The sequence below is a fragment of the Protopterus annectens genome, chromosome 17.part0 (genome assembly GCF_019279795.1).
Source record: "Protopterus annectens isolate FY-2018-M chromosome 17.part0, PAN1.0, whole genome shotgun sequence".
Classification (NCBI taxonomy): Eukaryota; Metazoa; Chordata; order Ceratodontiformes; family Protopteridae; genus Protopterus; species Protopterus annectens.
Window position 1 is genome coordinate 296,454,386 of NC_056751.1, and position 24,899 is coordinate 296,479,284.

At 37.3% G+C, this 24,899-nt stretch overlaps 1 protein-coding gene across 3 annotated transcripts in view; it reads left to right on the forward strand.

Moving 5' to 3' along the window:
• The window catches only part of ELP4 (elongator acetyltransferase complex subunit 4), a 2,241,348-nt gene that overhangs the window by 369,721 nt on the left and 1,846,728 nt on the right, over positions 1-24,899 (forward strand). For all 3 annotated transcript variants that reach the window (XM_044058959.1, XM_044058962.1, XM_044058960.1), the window contains one exon: positions 21,691-21,812. In XM_044058959.1, coding sequence (XP_043914894.1) covers positions 21,691-21,812 — 122 coding nt within the window. The remainder of the gene's footprint in view (positions 1-21,690; positions 21,813-24,899) is intronic.

The window sequence follows — 24,899 nt, forward strand, 5'->3', positions numbered from 1 at the left end:
ATCCTCCTCCCTTGTGAGAAGCCCCTTAGAACTACAAATCTGCCATTATTATCTTTTTATCCCCTTCTGTCACTATTGGAGATCCTTTTGCAATTAATGTAAGTACTCCTCTTTTCCTTTGTCCCAGATATTCTGCTGAATTACCATCCTGAAAACCTGTATCAAATTCACATGTTCAGTTCTTTCCAAGTGCGTCTCCTATAACATAGCTATTTGGACTCTACATTTTTTAATACAGATCACTTTTCCTTCTTTTTTGTATTTATCTGTGAGATGACTGACATTTAAAGACATTACAGAAATCATCATTGTATTAAAAAGTTATTATTCCCACCTTTTATATATATAACACATTTTTGTTAAATATCTAGTTCCAGCTTTTGTGTTATGTGCATACACTGTTTGGCAGGTTGAACTTTTATAAATTTTTCTTGTCATGTCCATTTGCGCCTATGTCGCATCTTAAAACTTTTTGTTTTATTGAAAGTCCTCAAACAAAAAAACAAGCAACCACCCTAAAACCTATTTTAATACTAATACACAAAACTGTGTGCATCTTCAAATACTGAGGTTTTCCCTCCTAATAAGAACAAATGTCCCAAACTGACAGTACCATTCACTCACATACTTGAGTTAATGTAAAAGAAAGGTTATTCATGATAAGATGCATGGTGAAGCCTGTGCTTCTACTAAATGCTACTTGTTTTGTCTTATCTTTATAGCTCTCCCTGCTTGGAAAACCCCTGAATGCTTTTAGGGAAAATTATCTACTTGCCAGTTTCTTTATCCTTATTTTTCACCGCAGCCAATCACTCTACACCTGACTATAACCAATTTCTTTTTATCAGATTGACTCCACGGAGGCCTGAGAACCAAGCAGCCAGTTTCTCTTTGAGATTGTTTCCATGGAGGCATGAGGGCAAAGTACAGAACTGTTACTAACCATACATTCATCTGCTAGAAAAAAAGCCTCATAATAGTAAATATTCTTTATCATTTACTTGCTTTCGCTTAAAACTTTGTTACTAAATCAAGCTAAGGTCCTTAAACCAGTCATTCCCCTATGCAATAATGAGAAAAAGCGCATTAATTTTTCTGTTGTCAAGCTCTTTTAACAAAGCTCTTTTTAATTGCAGTGCCTACATTTCTTAAAACTGAGCAAGAAGAAGGAGAGAAGGTAGAAAGAAGGAAAAAATTCAACAGCACTTAGTTACAATCCCATTACACTTAATAACTGAGAAGACTTGACTTTATAGCATACAAAGAAAACCATACACCACAAAAATAGTACTATCAAGAAAAATGTTTTATTTACTTACAGTTAACTTTCTCCCCTCTTCCCCTCCCCAAAGCACTTTTCCAAATATTAATGACATGAAGTAGGGCATGTACTTTAGAGTCCCCAGAAGTCCAACAAATTCTGATAAAAGCCCAGTATTTCTTGTTCTGTCATATTTCACAAATATAATTATTGCAACTGTAATCCCAAATGAAGTTACTGGTTTTATTACTGTTCATCTCCATCTCCCAAATCATGTTTCTGCTTCATTTCTAACATACTATCAGTTCTTCTAGTCAACTCTTGTGCTCTGTTCCTTCTCCAACATTTTCCTTTGAAAAAAGTAGAAAATGTTTCACAGGTACATTCTCTCTGTGGTCTTTATTACCAGAAAAACAAGACGCGGAATCTCATGTTTCACAGCTCACTATTTGTTGGACAAACTTTTGTATTTCCTTCTTAGCATGTACTTCAGCAAAAAATGATTTTGTTCCTCCAGGGAATAATACCTTGACAGCTGGGTACAGCAGTTTGAATCTCACACTCCACATTCCTTGAATAATGGAATAAATGTACTCCTGCTTCCTGGTGTACATTGAGTAATCATTCTCCACAAACACTCTGCTGTTTCTCACTTTCCGTATTTTGTCCTCCTGCCACAGTTTTGTCAGAAACAACAACTCCTGCTGGTAAGATTGCATCTTTACTATTAAAGGTCCAAGTTGCTTTCTTATATCAAGATTTGGAGCATACACAAAATGTACCCTTTCAACTAACAACTGCTATGGGATACCAGTCCAGTTGCTTATTTGTTCCTTCCAGCTTCTCTGGTATAGCTGAAAATCTCAGGTTTTCCCTGTGTTCTGTCCTCTAATTCTATTATTTTTTGAAACATCTCTTTCTGAGCAGTCTCATATTCACCCAGCCTTTTTCTTCATTTCAACCTCTGATTTTTTGCAGCTTTATCGCCTCATCTGAATATCTGTTTAAAGCTTCTTCAATTTTTCCAGCCTTTTGTTGTTTGTGTTGATACACTCCATCAGTGTTTTATTTTAAACTGATCTGTGTGCAGTTATGTTGTATCTTCCTGTAGGTTACTGGAAGCCGTGTCTGGACGTTGCATTGCTTTTTGCTGGACAGCTGCAGAACTTTCCCCAGTCAGTGTTTTTTCCTCACATTCTGGAGCCAATTTTTTCCAGGTGCTTTGTATTTCTTTTTCCTAGCATCCAGGCAGTATACTTAATAGCCAGCTACTGAACTTTACCCATAAACACAGAAGTCTTCTGCCTTATCTGAAGAGTTTCTGTTTGCACACTGGGAGAGCTAGAGTTAAGCTTTTACTTAATGTGTATCCATCTTAGAATATATTGGGGATAGTAGGGTTTTGAGCTCATAAGTGAGCCAGGTGTTTTTCTTGGGCTTTTACAAGCTTGTGATTATAAGGATGAATGAGTCTTGTAGATTACAGAGCACTTTGATAAAGAGCTGGGCAGCATTGTTAAGGTCTGAGGAGGAGAGTATAAGGCCCCAGTTCAGAGAGGATAGATATTTTTTACTTTGGTAATGTAGTGAGTTTTGGAGGGGACTTTTTATAATCAGAGTGCATGTTGAAGTTTATAGGACAGTGTTAACCTGGGTAGGGAGGGTGGATAGAGAGATAGGAAATAGGGAGGGGCTGTTTTGTGATTATTAGAACAAGCAGTGGCTGATGTGATGAATTTTTATGATGAAAAGTGTATACTTTTGCATAACAGTAGTGAGATGCTGTAGCTACTTTATTTGGTGGTTGTCATTAAATTATTTTATGTAACAGTAAGTTTTAGTTAGAAGGTATCACAGACTCTAAACTCCTCTATCCACATGTCATATTTTGTTTTTGACTAACACACACTTCTGATTTGGGTTCGTATTAGATGTTTGACTGCGTAGGTTGTCGAATGCCTAATTATCGACACCTAAGAGTCGAAACTTTAAAATCGAGAACGGCCACATACGCAAATTCTTTCCTCGGGGATTTGCCCTTTCCCCAATGTAGAGCGATCTCGGAGTTGGTATATTTAGTTGGGGGGGTCGAAGCCCCCCCCCCCACTATGTTTGGGTTCAGAAGTTTATTTTATTTTGCTAAGGCCTAGCAAATTCTTTCCCGAGGAAAGAATGGCCATTCGTGATTTTTAGGTTTCGATGCTTAGGTGTCAATGTTTAGATATTAGACAAACTAAGCTTTCGATGTTGTAATATAGACACACTGATTTCCCATGGGGATTTCTCTTATGAATGGATACTTTTTGTGAGTAAAAGTGTAATTTAATGCTAGTAAGTACTGGAGGGGAAGGGTCAGGCATGTCCTTTGTCGCTGTTAAGCTGCTCTGTCTGGATAGGGGAAAACCAGTCTTGACAACATTGGGGAAGGAAGTGGGGAATTCGTCTTTGCTAATTCACTTTGAGGAATTTCTCTATAGGGAAGGGACAGTCCTTTTAGCTATTTGCTCCCTTTCTTGGGGGGGACTACCAAATGACTGAACTTGCAATGACTTATTCAAGGCTTTCAGTTTTTATCAAAAAATATAATACTATAAGTGCAATAAAGATGTCCTGACCGAAATCACTGTTGCAGTATTTTTAAAATGTTTTTGTCCACTGACTTCCGGTCGGGGTACTAAAGATTTACCTTTCCAAGGGTGTTCGTCCAACATGTGATCTTATTTTCTATGTGTTTGAGTATATAGGCAGATGTATGCATGAGTATGTCAGGTTATCTTGCTGCCAGCCTGAACACAAGGCATGCATTCATGGGACTGATTTGCATCAGTTGGTACAGTTGCTTTGCTTTTTTGCTTTTCAGATAAGTGCTCCATTGGGGAACCTTCGTTTTTCATATTTTTGAACTGTTTAGAACATTTGTGTTAGTTGTCAGCTAGGGGAGGTAAAAGCGAATGCAGTGTACAGATCCTGTACTAGGATTTGCACACTAAGTGCCTTTTTTTGTTTAGGTCTGGAACATGACTACAAATCCTGCTTTATCTGCTGGTCATTTGTTCCTAAAACCCTTCAAGGCTTTCATCCCTTAACACATTCCATGAAACTCAGCATCTAAAATGCCTAGCCCAAGCTAAAACGGTGGAATCCCCAGCTTCCAAAGTTGAGGAGAATTTTGCTTCTTAAATTGCCAAGGAAACCTATTTCTCTTCCTTTATATCTCAACTTTGTACTGTAAAAACTTAATTTGCCCCCTTTTGAGCCAGTAGCATCTAATGCACACAAATTTTGCATCTTGAAGATTATGCTTCTGCTGGGTCATGTCTTTGGCTGCAGGGTGTCTGAACTTCAGGCACTTATGGATATTCCACCCTTTGTCATGGGCCAATCCTTCATTTAAGGGGCATCTCATTCACTCGTTTAGGCATAATCAGCCTAGCCACCTGCATGCCTTTTTCCCAATCCCCAGAATAAGATGGAAAGAATACTCCACTTTCTAGACATTCACAAGCAGCTGAGGTTCTAATTGAACAAAATAAAAACAGTCTGAAAGACTGACCAACTATTAGTTTCATTCATGGATTCCAAGCTGGGCCAGCCCATCGCTAAGCAAAGCATTGCATTATGGATATTGATGGCCATCTCTTTCTGCTTCAAGCAGTATGGTAAATCATTGCCTTCCTGTCCAAAAGCCCATTATACTGAGGCTGTTCTTTCTTTTGGGGTATTCTACAAGGGTTTTGATGCCAGGTCCATCTTGGAAACTGCCACCTGGTGGTCTGTGTATTCCTTCACCCAACACTACAAGATTGATTCTTTTTCCAGATCCATGGCTGCCTTCCTTAGGTCTGTCCTGTCTGGTGTCCTGGACAGCCCATCCTTCCATTATCCAACCTCACTCTTCTGTACCAACTTCAGCTGTGGGAATCACCCATATGTTAAGAATACTGCAACAATGATTTCAGTCAGGACATAGTACAGTTGTGTAAGAACATAGCATAATAGTAAATGTCCTACTGATCACTATTGCAGTATTCCTTCCCTCCCTGTTTTCCCTCTTCTCTTCCTCTGCTCCAGTCTTACCCTTCCCCTCAGTTGTTAGCTGTTACCTGTATACTGGTATTTGGGAAGTTAACTTGTTTGAGCTACACCACGCCCAGCTGAGCAGTTTTCTCTCTCAGTAGTCTTCAGGCTATTGGCTTGGAGATGGTCTGAGGTACTTCTCAGAAAGATAAAGCTTTGACACCAAGGCTGGATGTCAGCGGACTAAAACTCACATGTTAAGAACACTACAAAATTCATCAGTAAGACGTACTGTTATGGTAAGGTCTTACATCACTGTACTATATTATGATTTGCTGCATTTTTGAGGATGCTGTCTATGTAGCCAGAGTTTTACCTGTCATGCAGCCACTTACTTCCTATAAGTTTGCTAAGTGATATGAGTGACAGCCCCACAAATTCCATTTTTTTCTGTTTGCTTTTTCTGAATCCCTTTGCATTATTTGTGTTTGTCATTTAGATACTTTGAAGAGGTGCTTATGACATTATTAATACATTTTCTATGGCAGTTGTTATGTAGCAGTGTTAACTGTAGTTGCTTGGCTACATTCTCAGAATTTTCCAGAGGGTCTCATAGCTGAGATCCTGTATGCTCTTCTGGGTAAATGGTTGATGATCAGTTCATACATCACTGTTGCAGTAGGCTAAACTAAATGGGTCCTATCCTTTGTTTCCAGGCAGCGTAGAGAGTTAAACAGCACCTTACTTAAACTTCCAACTATAAGGACCTCAGGCAGAGCTGCATATAAAGGTGGCTGGAGTGCAAAAAGCTTGAACTTTTTTGCCGCAAAAGAGCTGCCTTGGTAGGCTCCATGGAACTGTCAGGTTAGAGATCCCTCAAAGATAGCAGATAAGTCCCCTGTTGGGGAAAATCTTCAACTAATTTTAATTTTCTGAAGAAAACTTGTGTTTTTCTAATTAAAATATATTGTTTAGCTAGGACTCATTTTTGACTGTCATAGCATTCCTAGGGGAATATGTTTAAATGCTTTGTGAAACATTTTGTGGGAAAACTATTTTTGACAACTTTTTTATTCAGCTTTTGTGTATTTTTGTATTGCAGATAAGATACTGTGCTTGTTGGGGGCTGTCAGTGGTTTATGTACCTCAGGACTACTTATTCCTTATTGAACACTTTAGAATCTTATCCAGGTTGTGCTACCCATTTTTGAGGTCTCTTTCAAAGCTTACATATGATGCAGTACTCAGTCTCTACAGTTTTACATTTCACTGACTGGAAGAAGAAAGTTGTCAGAGTCTTCGGATGTCAGTCCAGCTACTGTTGTGCCTCATCCATTGGTGGGTAACTTTGCTTCAGCCACTTGATCCTCAGACCACTCCTCCCAGTCTTTTTGGTGTAACATATTTAGTTATCAAAAACTGGAGGATGGCTGCATTCTCTGTGTTTGTAGGGATGCCATTTTTTGGGCAAGTGACCACTCATGTCAGTTTTAAGGGAAGGGACAGGTGAAGGATCTTCACTTAACTGGGTTGAAGAAACTGCTTCTTGGACTAGAATGACTGCTGAGAGTCTGACCTTTTCCATGGTGTTCTCCAGGAAAGGAAACATTCCATTCTCCTGTTTAATACGTCTGTAAACAGGGAAGATTTACTGGGGTCGGCTAGAGAACTTATTGGCGCTTTTTCCTTGCCTTTTTTTCTGTTGGCAAGAAAAGGAAAAGAGGATTCTCACTTTCTGATGGATTTTCTATCAGAAGAGCTGCCATTACAAGCGGAGGGTTGTACTTCTGGCATTTCTCCACAATCTGAACATTTTCTGGTTCTGAGAAAAGTCTGGCTTCAGATTTCCCTCATGAATGTTTATCCTTTTTAGAAATGTTATCTAAGATGAGAGGGTTTTTTTTTTTTTTTTGGGGGGGGGGCGCAGAACAAAATGTCTATAGCACATAATTTCTTTCATTTAAAAATCCCAAATTCTGCAGCTGTTCCTCCTATGGTGCCTGCTTTAGTGCATGTTTTTCTAATAGCTTCTACCTTACCTCCTGCTCCTAGGATGTTTAACAGGTTATATAGGGTACCTCAGCCTTATAAGTATTTCTTTCCAGTCTTAAAGCAGACCCAGCTTTGATTTCTTCATCTGAAACTAATACTGCAAAACAGTTTACTGTAGCTATCCACTTTCCCTCCGACAAGGATGAGGAAAGCAAAGGATAAGTTGGAGAAGAAAATGTATTTCTCCAGTACTTAAACTTTCAGGATTTTAAACTGTCAAGCTTATGTGCATTGGTTTTTATTTTTATCTTTTGTGAACATGCAAAAGTCAATAAATAACCTTCCTAATTATGTGGTAAAAAAATCCTCAAATGTCTCTCTTAAATAGCTTTGCTTCATTTACAAAATCTTCCTGAAGATGTTAAAACTGAAATTTTAAATTCTCAAGTAGATAAGTTTTTGGTTTGGCCCTTCTGCAGCTGAGGTGTTAAAGAAGTGTGATGAAAGGGGAAAGTTGATAGGAGTGACTCAGATTTTTCAGCCTTTCTTTTTCAAAGGAAATAAAAATTTCCTCTCTGCATCAGCTCCCTTTTTCAATTAGTCATTTAAGAAGCAAGGTGCTTGCAAAGGATATTTTAAAAAGTGATGGCTAGGAGGCTCCAGAAAGAAAAGAAAAGCCTCAAAAATCAAGACAGTCCTTTCAGGCAGCATGACTATTGACTTACTCGAGCCTTTTTTTCCCTTTCTACCCTGGCAACCTTTCCACCATCTCTCTGAGACTTCATTTTCCCTGTGGCACCAGATTTTTACAAAAAGATGAGATCAACAGGGCTGTTCTTGGCAATGGTAATCCCGCCTTCCTTCCTAGAGGATTTCTCCTTTCCTCATTGAATCCAGTTTTCCTCTTTCCTTCTATTCTGCACTAGATTTTGACCCAGGGAGTTATAGCTCCTGTACCTCTCTGCCACTTGGGTAAGGCTTTTATTCAAAGAGCCTTCTGGTATGAAAAAGGCAAGGCTCCTTAAGGCCTGTACCGGACATTTCCTTTCTAAACCTTTTAGTCAAGAGGCTGAAATTCAAAATGTCCCTTTTTCACATAATCCCCCCACTCCCCGCTAGCCTTTATGACAAAGCTAGATTTGGTGCATGTCACTCATCTCACTCCCATTGCTGAGCAGTTCAGGCATTGTTTTTCTGTTGTGGTCTGTTTTAGATCATCACTTCTCTCGCTTACCCTTTGGACTTTCCATAGCATCAGTTGTATTTGCCTTGAAGCCTTCAATAAGCAGTGACTTCTACAAGACATGTCGCATTCACATTTTTTCATATTTGATTGATTTGCCTTATATTTGCAGACTCTTTCCAGATGCCTTGAAATCTGCTGCTCTGTCTGGGTTTTCAAATTAACCTTCTGAAATTTGCTTTCGTCACTTTCCATAGCATTGTAGTCCTGGGTTGTCTGTTAGATTTTTGCCCTAGAAAGAGCCTTTCTTTCTGCAGCCAAAATAGAGATGCTTCAGGTTTCCTTCCTGAGTTTCTCCAGTCTGTGCCATGCATCTGTAAGGGGATTTCTCAGGATTTTGAGATGCATTTGACATCTGTAATAAAGAAGGGGAAGAGGGGGTGCGTTGTGTGATTCAACCACCTACAAAACTGTTTTTCCAGTTTTGCAGATGGGGTTGGAGTGTTGCATCAACAGTGACAACCATCTAGATACCACGTTTACACCAGTGGGTGGCTAGCCCTATTGCTGGTGTGTGATGAGTTTGAGATGCGAAAAAAACATAAGGAAGGAGACGTTACAAAAGATGGTATACAGGTAGGATTACAGGAAAGAGAAGTTACTGCTGAAAGAAAGTTTGAGGTTTTGGGGGAAGGGGAAGAATCAGGAAAATAAATTTAAATTTGAAGTGTGGAGGATGTTTAAAAAATTATTTTGTCAGAAAGATTTCAAGTTAGGAAAAGAACATTTAAAAAATCCCATCAAAAGGTCAAAAAGAAGGTAAAAGAGAAATGATATTATTTTGGATAATGTTAATAGTATAAAAGTATGTAAGAAGATTGTTTTTGTTAGTGTGGTATGCCAAGTAGATTCAGGATGTTATTGTTTTGTTGAGCACATGTTTTATAGGGTGGGAATGAAAGGAAACAAATCAAATAAGTATGGGGTGGTAGAACTGGGTAGAGAGAGAGGACTGAGTTGTTCAGGAGCTGACTATTATGTTAGGTAGAGGATGTAAAGTTATTAGGTCTGTCGCTGATTTCAGAATGGGAAGAGTACCACAGATAAATGTGTGTATGTCTACAAGTCATAAAAAGAGAGAGAAAATATTTGAAAATTTGATCCGTTATGCTGTTAACTAACGATTAAGTAAAAATGGTGGGGGACCGGAATTGTCATGTTAGAGGTAGAAAAAAAGTTGCAAGGGATGTCAGGAAGATTTATAATTAAAAATGGTAGAAACATGTATTGGTTAAAAAAATGCACATTTGTAGGGGAAATTTAAGAACAGAAATTGATTTTTTGTAAAGAACTATAGGAAGTCAAATTAGGGTGATTGCAATTTTTTTTTCTAATCACTTGGCTATATGGACAGAATTTGCTAAATATATTAAAATTCTAAGAGAAAGTAAAGGGGTTAAAAGTGACGGGCATTACTGAACTGTGAAGCATTTAAGATTGAGATAGATCAATCATGAAAGGATCATTTAATGAGAGATTTGTATATGTCATGGGAAGAGTGATGGTTGGCTTTTAAAAGTATTAAAAGATGTAAGTGATTATGGAAGAATATTTGAGAAAAGAGAATAAAGAGGAATTTTGTCATATTTTTAAGCAATATGGATAAATTATTGGAAGCTGTAAGGTTTCTGAAAAGGAAGATGGGTTTGTACGATAAGATTAAGCAGAGGATTTGCAAGGAACAAAAATGATGTATACAACAATACTGTTTCAGAGGGAGAAACATTATTTCTCCATTTTTGGCTAAATTTGTAAGGAGTAGGGAAGGTTTAGTTAGGGTTTTGAAGGATCAGGAGGGATGTGAGATGTTCATGTAGGTGGAGATAATGGAAATGGTGTAAAAATATTTTACAAAAATGTTTCCTTGTAAAAGTAAGGGGGATGGAGATTGCCAAGAGCATTTTGGTGTACGGTGTTTGTTAGGTTAGATGAAAGTATTGGTATGATTGAATCATGTAATGCATCTGGTTAATATTGATTCTATTCCAGAGAACAAAGGTTTTAAATAAAAGACGTGTAAAGAAATGAAGGTAGAATGGAAGGGAATTTCTTTTAGAATTATTGAATAGTTGGTTGGAGAAAGTTATGCCTGAGAAAAGTATATGGAGGCACGGGGGAATTAATCTGTATGAAAAGGAGGGATGAACGACAGATAAATTGACATCAGATACATTCAAACAATGTTGACTATAAAATTGTGATGGAAATTAAGCAGAAGAGGCTTGAGAAAGTTATAGAAGATTATATGGCAGAAGATGTATATGGGATTAAAGGAAGAAAGAGACAGGACATTTTATGGGTGGTGAGAGAAGTAGTAGATATATTTAAGGGGATAGAGTGATCTTAAACTTGCAGTGGTGGTTGGTGAAGGCATTTAATAATATAGATCATGATCAGTTATTGAGTATAATAACAGCATATGGAATGCTAGGAACATTTTGATTGTTGGTTATGGCTTATGATAAAAGTAAGGTCAATATTTTATTGAACTGAAGATGGATTCAGAAAGTAGAGGCATATGTATGATGGTTATGAATATTATTTCATTGAAGGTTGAGAAATGATTGCATTAAACTAAACAGTTCATAGAGGATAGGGTAGAATCCCTGTTATGTTGTCTTACTGTGATGATTTGGTAGTAATGGCCAAGAATAAAAGAGGGATAAGGATTTTAGAAAGTAGAGTGCTACTTGCAGTAGTAGGCTTCAGTTTCCATAAAGAAAAGTGTCAAGGGATAGGAGCTGTGGGGAAGGTAAGTGTGAGGGTATTTTGTCTATGAAAGAAATTTCTGTTTTTGATATTAGATTTGGTAAGAAGGGAGATATCAGAAACATTGGAGGTTGAGTGAAAGCTTTTTAAAATGTCATTTAGGAGGAACGTTAGTCTAATAAATTCAACTGTATTAGTTAAGTTGGTATATATATATAGCTGGTCTGTTTGTTCCCTTATTAAAAGGGGAAATATGGTTGTTACAACTAATCTTTTCTGTTATATAGGAGGAATTTTCTATGAGTAATGAGAAAGGTCTTTTATGATTCATAAATCTTGTGGAGTATATGTCGTCTTTAAAATTGTTTTGAATTTTAAAAGGAATGCAGTTAGAGTAGAATTGTAAACATTGTTTGAAACGTTTATTTTTTTCTGGCACAAAAGAAGATAAAGGATAGGAAAAAGATGAAAAACAGGTAATATGAATTGCAAAACAAAATTTTGTTGTGGAAAGTAAATGTAGAAAGGGTCTATGGGGTAAGGAGTTTGATATGAGAATGTCATGGAAAAGTATTATATTGATCCTTGTTGTAATTTGGGTAAAAATCTGAGAAGAGTGAAAAAAGGACTGACGGAGAAGATTAAAAGGAAATGAAAATGTAAAAGAGAAGATTTAAAAGGAAATGAAAAAGGAAGAGTTTGTGTAAAGGTTATATTTAGATAAACTACCTGTAAAGGGGCAGATGCATTATAAGGTCAAGGGAGAAAGATCGTGTTATGAGTGTAATAAACTAGAAATATCTGAACATGTGTTTCTAGGATGAGAAATAGTTAAAAGACTAAGAATGGGGAGATGGGAATGATATTGTGAAAGGTATCTGGGCAATTGACATGGCGATGATGATATATGGGTATTGCAGAAATGTTTAAAAAAAAAGAGTTGGGAAAGTAGATATGAAAACATTTGGAATTTTATGGGAACCGTGGAAGGCAAAGTCATTCAAAGTTTTGTTTAATGGAAAATATTTTTTTCCTGATGTTATTGGTTGCGTTAAAAGATAATTACGTGGAAAAGGGTGAGCAGGATAGTTATTTGTTTAAATTTATATAAGGAAAGGTGAATGATTGTGTATAAATGTACAGACACATGTACATATGTAAATATTAAAGATACGTCCATGTATTGTTTCTTTACCTTTTAAAGTTTATGTAAATATGTGAATTTGTCAGTAAAAAAATAGCAACTCCATGCTCTTTATTTTTTGATAAATGCTATAGGTCTGTTGCATCCGTCTGAGCTACAATGAGTGCATGCAGAATGGGCACTGGTTTAACATATCCTCTAAAGGATGCAACACTTAGGAGTGCAGCACCACCCCTTTTATGCATCACTGCAGTGTCAGTATTAGAAAATGAATCCAACTGCCTGATGTGAGAATTGAACCCACAGCTTTCTGATCTTCCTGCGCCAAATCAGATGTGCTACCTATTATAGGAAAAAGTGTTAATGCTGCAAGTAGCTTGCAGTCCATCTTTCGAAACATACGAGAATGAAACATTACTATACAGTCCTCATAGACTTCCCTTTTCCTCTATATTGGAACAGTACCAATGCTTCCTTTTCTAAAATAGCTCTTTGCATGCATGTTTTTAGTAATTCATTTATTCACACCACCTGTGTACTTAGATGTACACTGGTTCATTGGTAACTTTTTACTTACTGACATTTGTTTACTGGGCAAGTCCAACTGGATAATTTAATCCATTTTCAGTGGAGGCCCAGGAAGAAAGCTCCACAAATATAACAACAGAAGATGAATATACAGAGGTGAAAACTGACATCATATTACAATATGCAAAGATTAATACTAATAACTGATACATCTATTGCATGTGGAATACTACATGTGTACTGTCAGTAAAACAAGATAACACATTTCAGTGCTACATTATATTGAATTTGACATGTAATAAGTGAGTGACATTTGCTTTGAGTGTTTAAGAGAGTTAGAGTGGAATATTCAAATAATGGATAATGAAGAGGAGAGGAGAATGAAAAATAAGTAATTGTTAGAGGTGATAAGTGTAGTAGGTATGGGAGATGGGAGAAGACTAAAAGCAAAGTTGAGAGTAATGGAAGTGAGTAAGTGAAGCAGTCTGCAGACCACTTCTCTCCACCCTCAAGGAAGGCAACACAGGATAGATAGTGGAGAATTTGAGACTGCTCACCTAGTTATCTAGGTTTAAGTTGAAGGTAGCAAGGGTGCTACTCTGCTTGAAATGTCTTGGAAGTTTATTCCAGAGGTGGAGGATATGTTGGTATATGAATCTGTCATGACAACATACCTTATGTATCTGCTGATTAATGTTTCATTCCCTTATCCAGGTATTTGAGGAATAGTTTGTTCTGCAAAGGAATAGGATATCAAGGAGGCTCTGATGTTTTTTGGCATGAAAGGCTAGACAGAGTCCCACAGAAGAGTCTGTAAGAGACCGATTACTGAGAGGGAGTTCAGATCTGCCCAGATAATGGAGGGTCTTAAGGCCATTGATCTTTTTCCAAGGTCTCTCAAGTTGGATGATATATTTATACAAATGCATGCTAAAAAGAGCATTGTATTCAATTGTCCGTCTAATAAGATATGAGTAAAAGGGGAATTGAGGCTTATAAAAAAACACCAAACAAGTGTTAAAACACACCAGACTACGAATCCAGCGAAAAAGATGCCGCCAGTGTTGTATTAAATAGTTTATAAACACTGAATAACACTCTGGCGCCTCTGCATAGCCTTCCTGTAGTTAAAATATGCCACACCATACATCCATATATATATATATATATATATATATATATATATATATATATATATATATACACACACACACACATATTCACTTAAATACAATTAATCAAACAATCACCTAATTATCAGCCATCAGTTAAAATAATCATATATACATTTTAAAGAAACGCTCTCCAGTTACATTCACTATTTAAACCTGCTGGAGATAATGTATTAAATTTTAAAATATATAGTCTCTTTATACAATAATTTTTTTTTCATTAACACTTAATCTGTTTCTGACATATGTTCCAAAATACAAGCTTTTAACAGTGAAAAGTCACTGCTATGACAAGTAAAAAATATAAAGCTATAGGGCTCATAGCATTACTGTTTTTTATGTCTCTAATATGTTCTTGCAACCGTAACTTGAATATTCTTTTAGTCTCCCCTATATAAAACAAGTTACAGGGGCAAGACAAAGCATATACCACTGATTTAGTTATACATGAAAAAGCAGAAGTGGAAAATAATTTTACACCATTTATTTTTTCAAAACATTTGTTGGAGTAAACCGAACTCCTTCCACAAGGGAAGGTGCCACATTCCAAAACCTGCAGATTTAATTTTTCACCAGGTGAAACAAATCCATTGTGAACCACAATGTCTTTGATATTTCTCCTTCTCTTGAAAGAGATATTTATAGTTCTACAAAGATTTTGTACCCCTTCCGTATAAATTAAGTAGGGCCAATAATCTAATGGCATCAATGGTTTTCTCACTTAAGATATTATATACAGTAACAAAATAGACTTTTCTACACTCCTGCACAGTATTAAATTCTCTCTTATTATTTATCTTATTTACTAAAGACCTGTTATGAAGTAAACTGGTATGTATTATTTTATGAAGGGCATCTAAAATAGCATTTTCATCATACCCCCTTTGCTTGAAATTAATACATGTTTTTTATTATTTCCTTTTGTAGGCCCATTTCATTGTTACATAGCCTGTTGACTCTCAATAATTCATTATAAGGTAGTGGCTTCAACGTATGTGATGAATGGCAACTGCTACTATCCAAAATATTATAATCTCCAATTCCCTTTCTGTGTATGTTAGTTACTATCTTATTGTTCCTAATAAAGTGACATCTAGATAGTTAACTATTTTTCCTATCTGTAAGCCATCAAATTTTATCTGAAAGCAATTTACGTCTAAATAACTAATAAACTGAGGGGGCTATTTCAGCACCCCTCTTACATAAAAAAATCAAATCATATATATGTCTGCAATATAAAATACCATGACTGTTTAAAAAAATTAAATCTATACAAAAACTCAGCTTCAAAAAGGTCCATGAACAGGTTGGCATACATGGGTGCAAAAGATGCACCCATGGCAATACCTTGTACTTGATGATAAATGAGCTTATTAAACTCAAAAAAAATTATTCGTCAAACAAAAATACAATAATTCCATCACATAATTACTAACAGGACTATCACCTAGAAAAAAAATCCAACAGCTTCCATACCTAACTCATGGGTAATACTTGTATATAGACTTTTTACATCTATAACTTTATCCAGTAATGTTCTTCATCGCATTTAACATTCTTTATTTTATCCAAAAAATGAAAAGTGTCTTTAATATAAGAATTTAACTTAACTACATAGTTCAAAAGATAGGAATGTAAAAAAATTCCCATATTATGGAGAAAATAATTATGTGTTGCTACTATGGGTCTACCTGTGGAGGGGGGGGGGGGGTCTCACATTTTTATGTGTCTTTGGCAGACAATAAAACTTAGCCATTGAGCTTCCTTCTACATTAAATTTATTTAGGGCATCTTTTCTATTAAAGTTTTTTAAACTTCATTATAGCTTGATGAAAAAAGATCAATATTTACTGCCCTGTATACTTGGCCATCAGATAGATGGTCGATAATTTTCTATCTTTATCTGAGGGTTTTATAATTATGTCTGATCTTTTACATAAATTTAATAAAAACAACCATTCATTCTTACTCGTGTTATACAAAATGTCTTTCTTCTCAGGAGAAAAATCTTTCAAAACTTTCTGTAATGCAGTTAAGGCCTCTCTAGATTTAGAAGAGATATATTTGAAAATAGCTGAGCAGGATGTAAAGCATTCCGAACTACTATGGCGACATGATGTTCAAAAGATAAGGAATTTTCAACAAGAGTATCTGGATCCTTTATGGCAGGGTCTGTCGTATTGGAGGGTGTGTCACCTATAGGATTTGTTTGTTTGTGTCTTTCGGCTTTTCCCGGTTAGGGGTCACCACAGCGGAACTCTGGACCGCTACTGATTGGCAGTTGATTTTTACGTACCGGCTTGCCAGGCCTGATGCACAACCTTCAACGAACGTGCACCCATTCACACATGTTTCCACGCAGAAGACACTCTAGCTGAGAATCAAACAGGACAGCGTCTTACTGTGAGGCGACAATGCTACTGCAGCACCACCACCGCGGTTCTGTCACCTATAGGGTAAGATGTGTAAATATTTTGTTTACTACAGTTTTTCATATTTAATTTGAGGTCATTGTCCTTGCAACAATTTTTAACACAGTCTTACCCATGTTGGGACAGTTCAGAGGCAGTGGATAATCAAATAACTACCAGTTTACAGGCATCTGCAGACTTAGATAACAGTTTGCCAGGAGTGCTGGGATTAAGGTCGGAGAAATAGATGCCAAATAGGATATGGTTCAGCACTGATCCTTGTAGTATGCCACAGGTAATTTCTTTGCATTCTGAAGCACCACCTGTGACTCAAACCACATGGGTTCTGTCAGACAACCATTTAGTTGTCCATTACACAGCATAAGGATTTAAATTCAGATTTAGAAGTCTGTCAGTGTCTGCTTGGAGAATAGTGTCAAAGGCCTTCATCAGGTCATCATATGCTGCATGTACTGCATGACTTTTATCTACTTTTTTGGTCCCCTTGGACATCCTCTTACCAGCTAGCAACCCAGTTCCCCATGTCCATGCCAGGTCTTCCGGCCATCCCCCTACACCTTCTGACTTACTGTGGTATTGCTGAGGCCTGTCATGGATCCTAAAGGTGACCTGACAGCTTGGCCATCTGTGCTTCCATCTATTTTTTGTTTTTGTTTGTTAAATATGCCCTACCTGCCACTAAGTGGAGGGCAACTCCTGTCTTTGGACCTTGCTTCCCATTAGGCATCATCATCAACGAACCCCCTTCCCACCAGAATGGGCATGTCTATCCTTCCCTCCCTTCCACTCTGTCAGTTATTTGAACCACTAAATGAACCCGGGTCACCTAGGCCGAAGTCAGGGCTTTATTCCCCCTATTCCGTCAGAGCGGCTGCTGTGATAACGTTTTCAAAGAATTTAATGAGGTTAAAGTAGCAGATTCTGCCTTCAACAAGGGTCCAGGGTTAAGACATTCTTAATATCCAGATTAATGAAATCTGGGAAATATGTTTCATAGCTTTACATATGAAGCTAGTGAGACTAATAGGTATGTAGTTGCCAGAGTCTGTGGTTGGGCTACTCTTCTTTAACTGCAATACAGTGGTGGCTTCTATGCTTAAGGAATGGAACCATTGGAATGTCTTGGATTAAAGAGGCTAAGTACAGTTTTGGGTAGGCCACAGTCTATATGGATAATCAGGCAACCTAGTGTGTTATTAGGGTCCATGGGAGAGGTGGTGTTAGCTTTTGAGAGGGCTGGGGGGAAGAAGTAATTAAAGTGGGTTGCTAGGACTGTGTAATGCCTATAATTGTGGGTAGTGTAAAATTTGCACAAGGTTTGTCAGAATAGTAGCTACTTCCTTTGGATAAGAATGGACAGTTTTATTGTTGACTAGCTCTGAAAATTTTGGGGTGTTATTTCTTAACTTCCAGAAATAGTTAAAAAAACATGGCTTGTAGTTTATTTTTGGCTTCATTGCTTTTAAATTATTTTATTTATTAAGGTTTACTCACTCAACTTTTTTATTAGGTTTTAAAGCTTGTATTCAGCTTAGAACTTGTTAATGGATCCCGTAAGTTCTATACTAGTTTACTTAAGTGTGTTTTTAATGTAGGTGGAATGAGACCTGTTATAAGTAATTTATATTTCTTGATATGTATTTTATTTATATGGGTATAATGCCATAATGGTTTGTCTTTAAATTTCTCATTTTATTTGGTGCAGATAGAGACTGCTTTATCAACAGAACTGTTTAAGCTAGAGTAGAAGTCAGAGATAGGCAGCTGTGTAGGATTTTAACAGAATTTATTTAGATCATTAACTATGGAATGTTTTCTTTTGTGTAGTCACTTAACACACATGCATTTGTGGACAAGTGCTGTCAGCTTTTAAATGAAAAAGTCAACGATGTATTCTTTGAATTAACAATGGATGATGAATTATTTGGATGTGTACAAGGGATGGTCAAATTTGTGTAGACAAGATTAGGAGTAATTGGCCCCTACAAGAATGGTTAACTATTTGTAAAAGGGAGTTAGCATTTATAATGCCAAGGAATCATTGGGCATACTGTCCCATGGCAGAGTATATCAACCAGTTCATTGATGGATAGTTGAAGTCCCCCAGTAGAAAATTGTTTTGTTTATTGAGGATTTTAGCTAAGGTATTAAGATAGATATTCTGCTCAGAAGGGGACACAGAGTGTACTTCAGCTAGTTATGAATTGGTAATTCTTGTTTACTGTACTTTGAACATATAGGAACTCAAATTTGTGTCTATTGGAATTTGCTGTCAGGTGACATTGACAAAAAACGATACCCCCCCACCCCCACAGTTGCCAATAGAGCTGAAGATGTATTATGATTAAACCCAGCAATATAGGGAGTGCTTTCATTGTTTTAAAGGCATGTCTCTAACTGCAAATATATACGTGTGTGTGTGTGTGTGTGTGTGTGTGTGTGTGTGTGTATGTGTATATATATATATATATATATATATATAAACACACACATTTTTTTTTTTTTTCAAATTGCAGGATGAGCAAGTTCAGACATTTTTTAATGATTACTAGCTTTAATTAGTACCACTTTAATGTGTTCTGAATTAGAATTTACTAGGTTGAGATGTGGAGCAGATGGACTTTGCCTACAAAAGGTACTATGGAGAAGAAAAGCCTTATGAGATGTGCATACTACTGCTGGCAAAGCAGGAAGGCTTGACTGCCCTCTTGGCCCAAACTGAGATATACTGAATAACGCAAGCTACATAGCCAATGATTAAAGACAGTATGTTGTCTCTGAATCTCCATACCATTCTGGGTGATGGCAAAATGCCACACAAGACCATCATTTTCCTGCCTATAATACATGCTTAGCAAGTTCAATCATGTCCCTCTATATAGAACACTTAAGGTCATTCACCCCACACAAACTACTGTTCGTTCATACATGTTATCATAGAGGGATCTCAGGGGCCCTTGTTATATTATGGATCCTGGCTCAGGAAAGACAGCTACCTGTGTCACTCTGTTCGTACTCAGCTTCGTGTGAGTGATGTCTGTAGGCCTGGTAGTAGTACCCCATTACTAAAACATTAACTGAGGAGGGGGACGCAGTCTTAGTGTGGGCCTTTAAGTCTTGGGATCTGCACATTTGTGACTCTTAGAGGTATGTGTATTGGCTGTAGATGTCCACAGTGAAAGTGGGTATCTTGCTATAATCATTTGGCTGAGGTTTCTTAGTAGTTAATCTTGAAGGGTTAGGCAGTGTGTCTGGAGTAAATTGGTGGAGGGTTAGGCAGTGTTTGTGTAAATTGGTGTAGTGGAGATGATGTATATCTGAACTTTGCATGTGTGTCTGTTGTATGTACTGAATGTGTTCTGATGTGAGAAGGTATTTTCCAAGTTCATCAAATACTTGCACCAGTGATGTTTTGAGTCATTGTGATGTGACAGTAAAGATCCTTTGGTAAGCATAGAGCAGTTGGTAAGCATAGAGCAGTTGCTATATTGTTTCAAAATACCTAATGCTATCAGCTAGCTATAGAAGAGGCAAGAGACAACATTCCAATGCAGATGAATGGGTATGAGAAACTAGGGTAACTTAATAAGCAACCTTTTGGATAAAACAGAAGGGGATAACAGATTAGACTAAAAACAGTTATAATATGGGATATAGCTGAATGATACAAGAATGTGAAATGTCTGTTGTAGTATTCACAAGTATAAAATGACAGCAGTAGGTAAAAGCAATAAAGTATTCATTAATAAACCGGGAGAGGTGGTAAGAGTCATAGGATGTTTTTAGGAGTGTACTAGGCTAATGACCACAAGGGCCTTTTTAAGCCTAGCCATGCATCCCATATCTCTGACAAGTTCTTGTACCCTTGGTAAGTGTAAGCAGGGACTTGGGAGATGAACTATTTACAGGCTACCTGTGTCCGTCAGAGACATCATTGCCAAACCAATGATGAATTTCCTGTTCCCCATCCAATTGTCCAAGTTACAGTTGAACTGGTTTGGGGAGGAACTCTGCATCACATGGATGGGGAGCCTGTTCCAGAGAAGTGGTGATTTCTGGGATACATACCTCTGTCTCCAGCAGGTCCTATTTATATCACAGGCATGTTTTAAGTCTTCAGAATGTGTAGTTCTGGTACTGTTTGTTTTGTGGATATGCAGGTGATCCATCAGAGTGGTGTCTGCCAATGCCTTGTATGCCAGGCATAGATCTCCCTTCAACAGCCTGTAGGAAGCAGTGTACAGGGATAGGGCTTTGAGATGGTCTACATAGGACATGTTACTTATGCCTTGTATTCTTTTAGTGAAGAACCTCTGTGGATGTTCCAGTTGTTAGCTGTGCCTGGTTGAGTACGTACCAAAGTGGGGGCACTGTACTCTGTGATAGGTCTGATGAATGCTGAATGCAGTGGAACAATGACCTCCTCAGTCCTAGATTCCATACCTTTTTGTAAGTTGCACAACATTGAACGATTTCATCACTGTTGTAGACGTGATGGTCAAAGGGTAGATTACTGTCTCTGTCAGCAAGTCCCTGACTATTGAATCGACTCTTAAGGGTGTTTGCCTTTTTTCACCTCATTGTCTCTCTTTTTTTTTTTTTTTAAACACCTTTACTAAATTATCACTTAGAAAACAAACCATATCAACTTTTTTCCATTTTCACACATTATAGATTGTTTCCTTTTTTCTAACAATGTTTTTCAATCCAACATTACATAAATCACTCAGTTCCTGCCTTCCCTGAAACCTGTTTCTCCGTCTCCTGATCATTATTCTGCATATATCGTTCCCACAAATTCCATTTATTTGTATGTAATTTGTTCCTTTCCTTCTCTAAAGATCCATCTTCCAGTTTTTAGCCGTCTATTTTACTATATGCAGTATTTTAAATACAGTTGGTTTAGATTTTGGTATCCATTTCCTAATAATTGCTTTTTTCGACTGCCAGCAGAATTAAACTTAAGGCCTAGGTAATTCAGATAGTGTCCCAGCTCAAAAGAATTTCACCCTATTATCTGTATGAGATGCTTTAGTCCACAGTGTTTGTGTATTTATTTTAGCATATTAATAAAATGTTATGTGAGCATTTAACAAGCCTTCTTTATACATTACTTGTAATAATAACCAGTGCTTAACCTAATTTGGTCTTGCACTAAAAGGTTTACCATTTTCCTTTCCTTTCCTTTACAGAGGAGGATAAATACAACAGCTTTTCCTTCTTATTTCTTAAATACTTCCTTGCAGAAGGAGTTGTCTGTGGGCATAATCTGTTTGTGGCATCAGCCAGTAAGCATCCAGGAGACATTTTACAGGTATGTTATGCATTTTGTTTATGAAATTCATCCAGAAAATCATTACAAAATATGTTGAAAATGTGTAATAATAGTGGGCATTGGTGCTTATTAAGAATTTGTGATAGTCCACTGTTCTGTTCACAGTTATGTTAAGTAACATAGTTTAACTACATAGCAGTTATAACCACTGTTTAGAATGTAAATCAGATTGTTACATTATGTTTATCCTTTACAGGATTGCGGAGAAGACAGGCATGTGTCCTGGCAGCCGTTAAGCTCACAACATTGAAACATGTTCTGGGCAGGGGACTGGTCTTATTGCAGAATGTACACTTGATTTTATTAAAGTTGCACTGTAGTGATATTTTCCAATATGTTTTTGAACATATTTTTAGACTGTGCATTCTGGGATTCTTTCTGTGCTGTTAATGTTAACTTCTCTTCAAGAAGACTGTTTCAGTTCTACACCAACTTTTCCATACAAAATACAGTTCTGCTCCCTTTTCCCTTGAGCCTTCTGCTTTTTCTCTTCAAATTCCATCTTGTTCTTGTACATTTCTTCCATTGAAAGTGATCATACGTGAACTCGAGTCTCTTAAATGTTTATCATACCTATTTTCCACTTTAACCTACATTCTTTAAAAATGTACATGTTATGTTTTTGCAGTCTTTCTTTACATGGAATTTGGTAAATACCATTCATGTTATCCTTCTCTGCATTACCTCTTTCTGTCCGTTTTAGGTGAAGATAAATGCACACAATACTCCAGATGGGATCTTACCAGCTGTTTATGTAACAATGTAATGGTTTCTTGCATTTGTATATTGACGCCTATCCTTATGCATGCTGTACTCTGCTTGCCTTCTTTATTGCTTTGCCATTTTGATTTACTTTACTGTAATTGTACATCATCTGATACAGCTTAACCCAAATCCTTTTTCAGTTTTGTTTTGTGCCTCTCAAGCCTTCAAACACACTTAAAATGGTGTAGATGTTACAGTGTTCATTAAGGATTTTATGCTATCCAAGTGATATCACACGCCCTCCCCCTGGGAGCTCATCACACTCCACCTCTCACTAGGCAAGTCAGAATTTCAACTTGAACCTTGTTACCGATCCCTTTCTGTGGCCCCATGAGATCATGAAAACTTCCCTGCATTTCTTATAAATATCCCATTAAGAGATGGTTCTTTAATCACCTGTAACTTTAACTACCCCTTCATAGACTAAAGTATTTACACTTCTAACATTGAATATACATGTTTCTTAAACTGTGTTAAAGATAATTCCCAGTATACAACTGTCGTAAATCCCTGGGGGGGGGCTAATAACTTGTAACGCATTCTCACAAACTCTGCCCTAGTATGTTCCCTGGCCTAGCTGACTCTTTGTTGAGTAATTCAGACCACAAACTTGTTAACTTTACTCTCAGTACATCCACACTGCTGGTATCCAATTGTGTCCTCTTTAGAATCATGGAAAAAGAAAACTTTTTACAAAGTGGATATGGGTTATGGAGCCACCTTTGCCAAGGGTCTTTATGCTTATTTAGGTAAATGCTCTGAGAGATCATTTCCCACAAGAACTAAATACAGTGGCAAATTCAACAACAGAAGATATTTAAAAAATGATGGAATGGATGGAAGAAACTGCTTAGATTGCCTTGTAAGGCCAGAACCTCCCATCACAAAGAAACTGAAAGTAGCTGTATAGATTACCAAAGCATTCCATCAATGTAGGCTAGCTCTTCTAGGGCCAAAGATAATTCAAGTCCTTCTTTAATTGTGTTAGAAAACTAAGTAATAGTTGGCATCAACGTTCCAGATATCTGTGTTGGTAGCTCTCATCCCCAGTCTTATAGGTATTGCCAACATACTAGCAAATGCATTTGCTGCAGTTTTTGCCCCCATGAATCTGTCATCCCAAATCCAAACACCCCTGCTTCACTTCCCCCTTGCCATCTTAAGATTAATTCCTTAAAGCATTCTGCAGAACCAAAATGACCTCTTTTTGTAGTGTGCCCGGAAAATAAGCCTGATTGTTAAATAAGTAGTGTCAGGCAGGCTTTTGCTGATCCCCCCTCCTTACATTGTTCAACCTAAGCTTTACCACAGAGTATGATCTTTAGTCATGGTGCACCATGGTGGTGCCCCTCCATAAGGGTGCCATCACCAGTGACCCAAATGACTACAGACCCAGTCACCTTACTAGTCTTTTCTATAAAGCCATGGAATGCCTTATAACTGAGCTAAAAAAACACAACATTAAAAATGTGATCAGTCTTGATCTGCAGCAATATGTACTTGCTTAAGTGTAGGTTATGCATGCTAAATTTGTTGTACTACTTTGAAAAGGTCAGGCAGGCAATGGGCAATGATCACACTGTTAACGCTGCCTACGTGCATCTGGCAAAAATGTTTGACAGCATTCCAAATGATGGGATTGTTAATCAGCTAATGGCCTTAAACAGTGTTCCCAATGTGGTATTATGGATTGCAAGTTGGCTTAAGGACAGAACACAAGTTGTTAGGTTTGCTGATGCCGTCTCAGCTAGGGGCAAGTTGACCCAATGGCATTCCCTAAGGTTTAGTGCTGTTCTACTTCAAAATATCTAGTTGCAAAGCATGTCACAACTCCAGTTATAAATGTACAACAGTACCAAATATTGCTTTCCAACATTATTTTAAAGTGCTGTAGATTACTCTCATGCAAAAAATTACAAAATGTCATTGTTCATGTTTGGGTCCCATCCCAAATGTCACAGCTTCGAGTTGGAGAAGTACAGCTTGAGAATTTTAGGACAGCACTTATTACCACAGAGCTCTAGCACAAAATGGGTGTGAGGCCCAGGATACCAAACCTCTCACTCATCATGCTCCCTCATGAGCACATTGTCTCAGAATGTAACAGTACCCAAAACTGGAACAGGCAACAAGGAAGACTAGACAAAACAAATGATACCCTGATTGACTTGCATGAAAGAAATGACTGACAGTGTAGCATGGGTAAATGCACTGGATATGAGATTTCTTTAACTGAAGTACAAAGAAGACTCTGAGATTCCACAGTTTCAGACCTGGTGTATATTTTGGCTAGACTCTCCT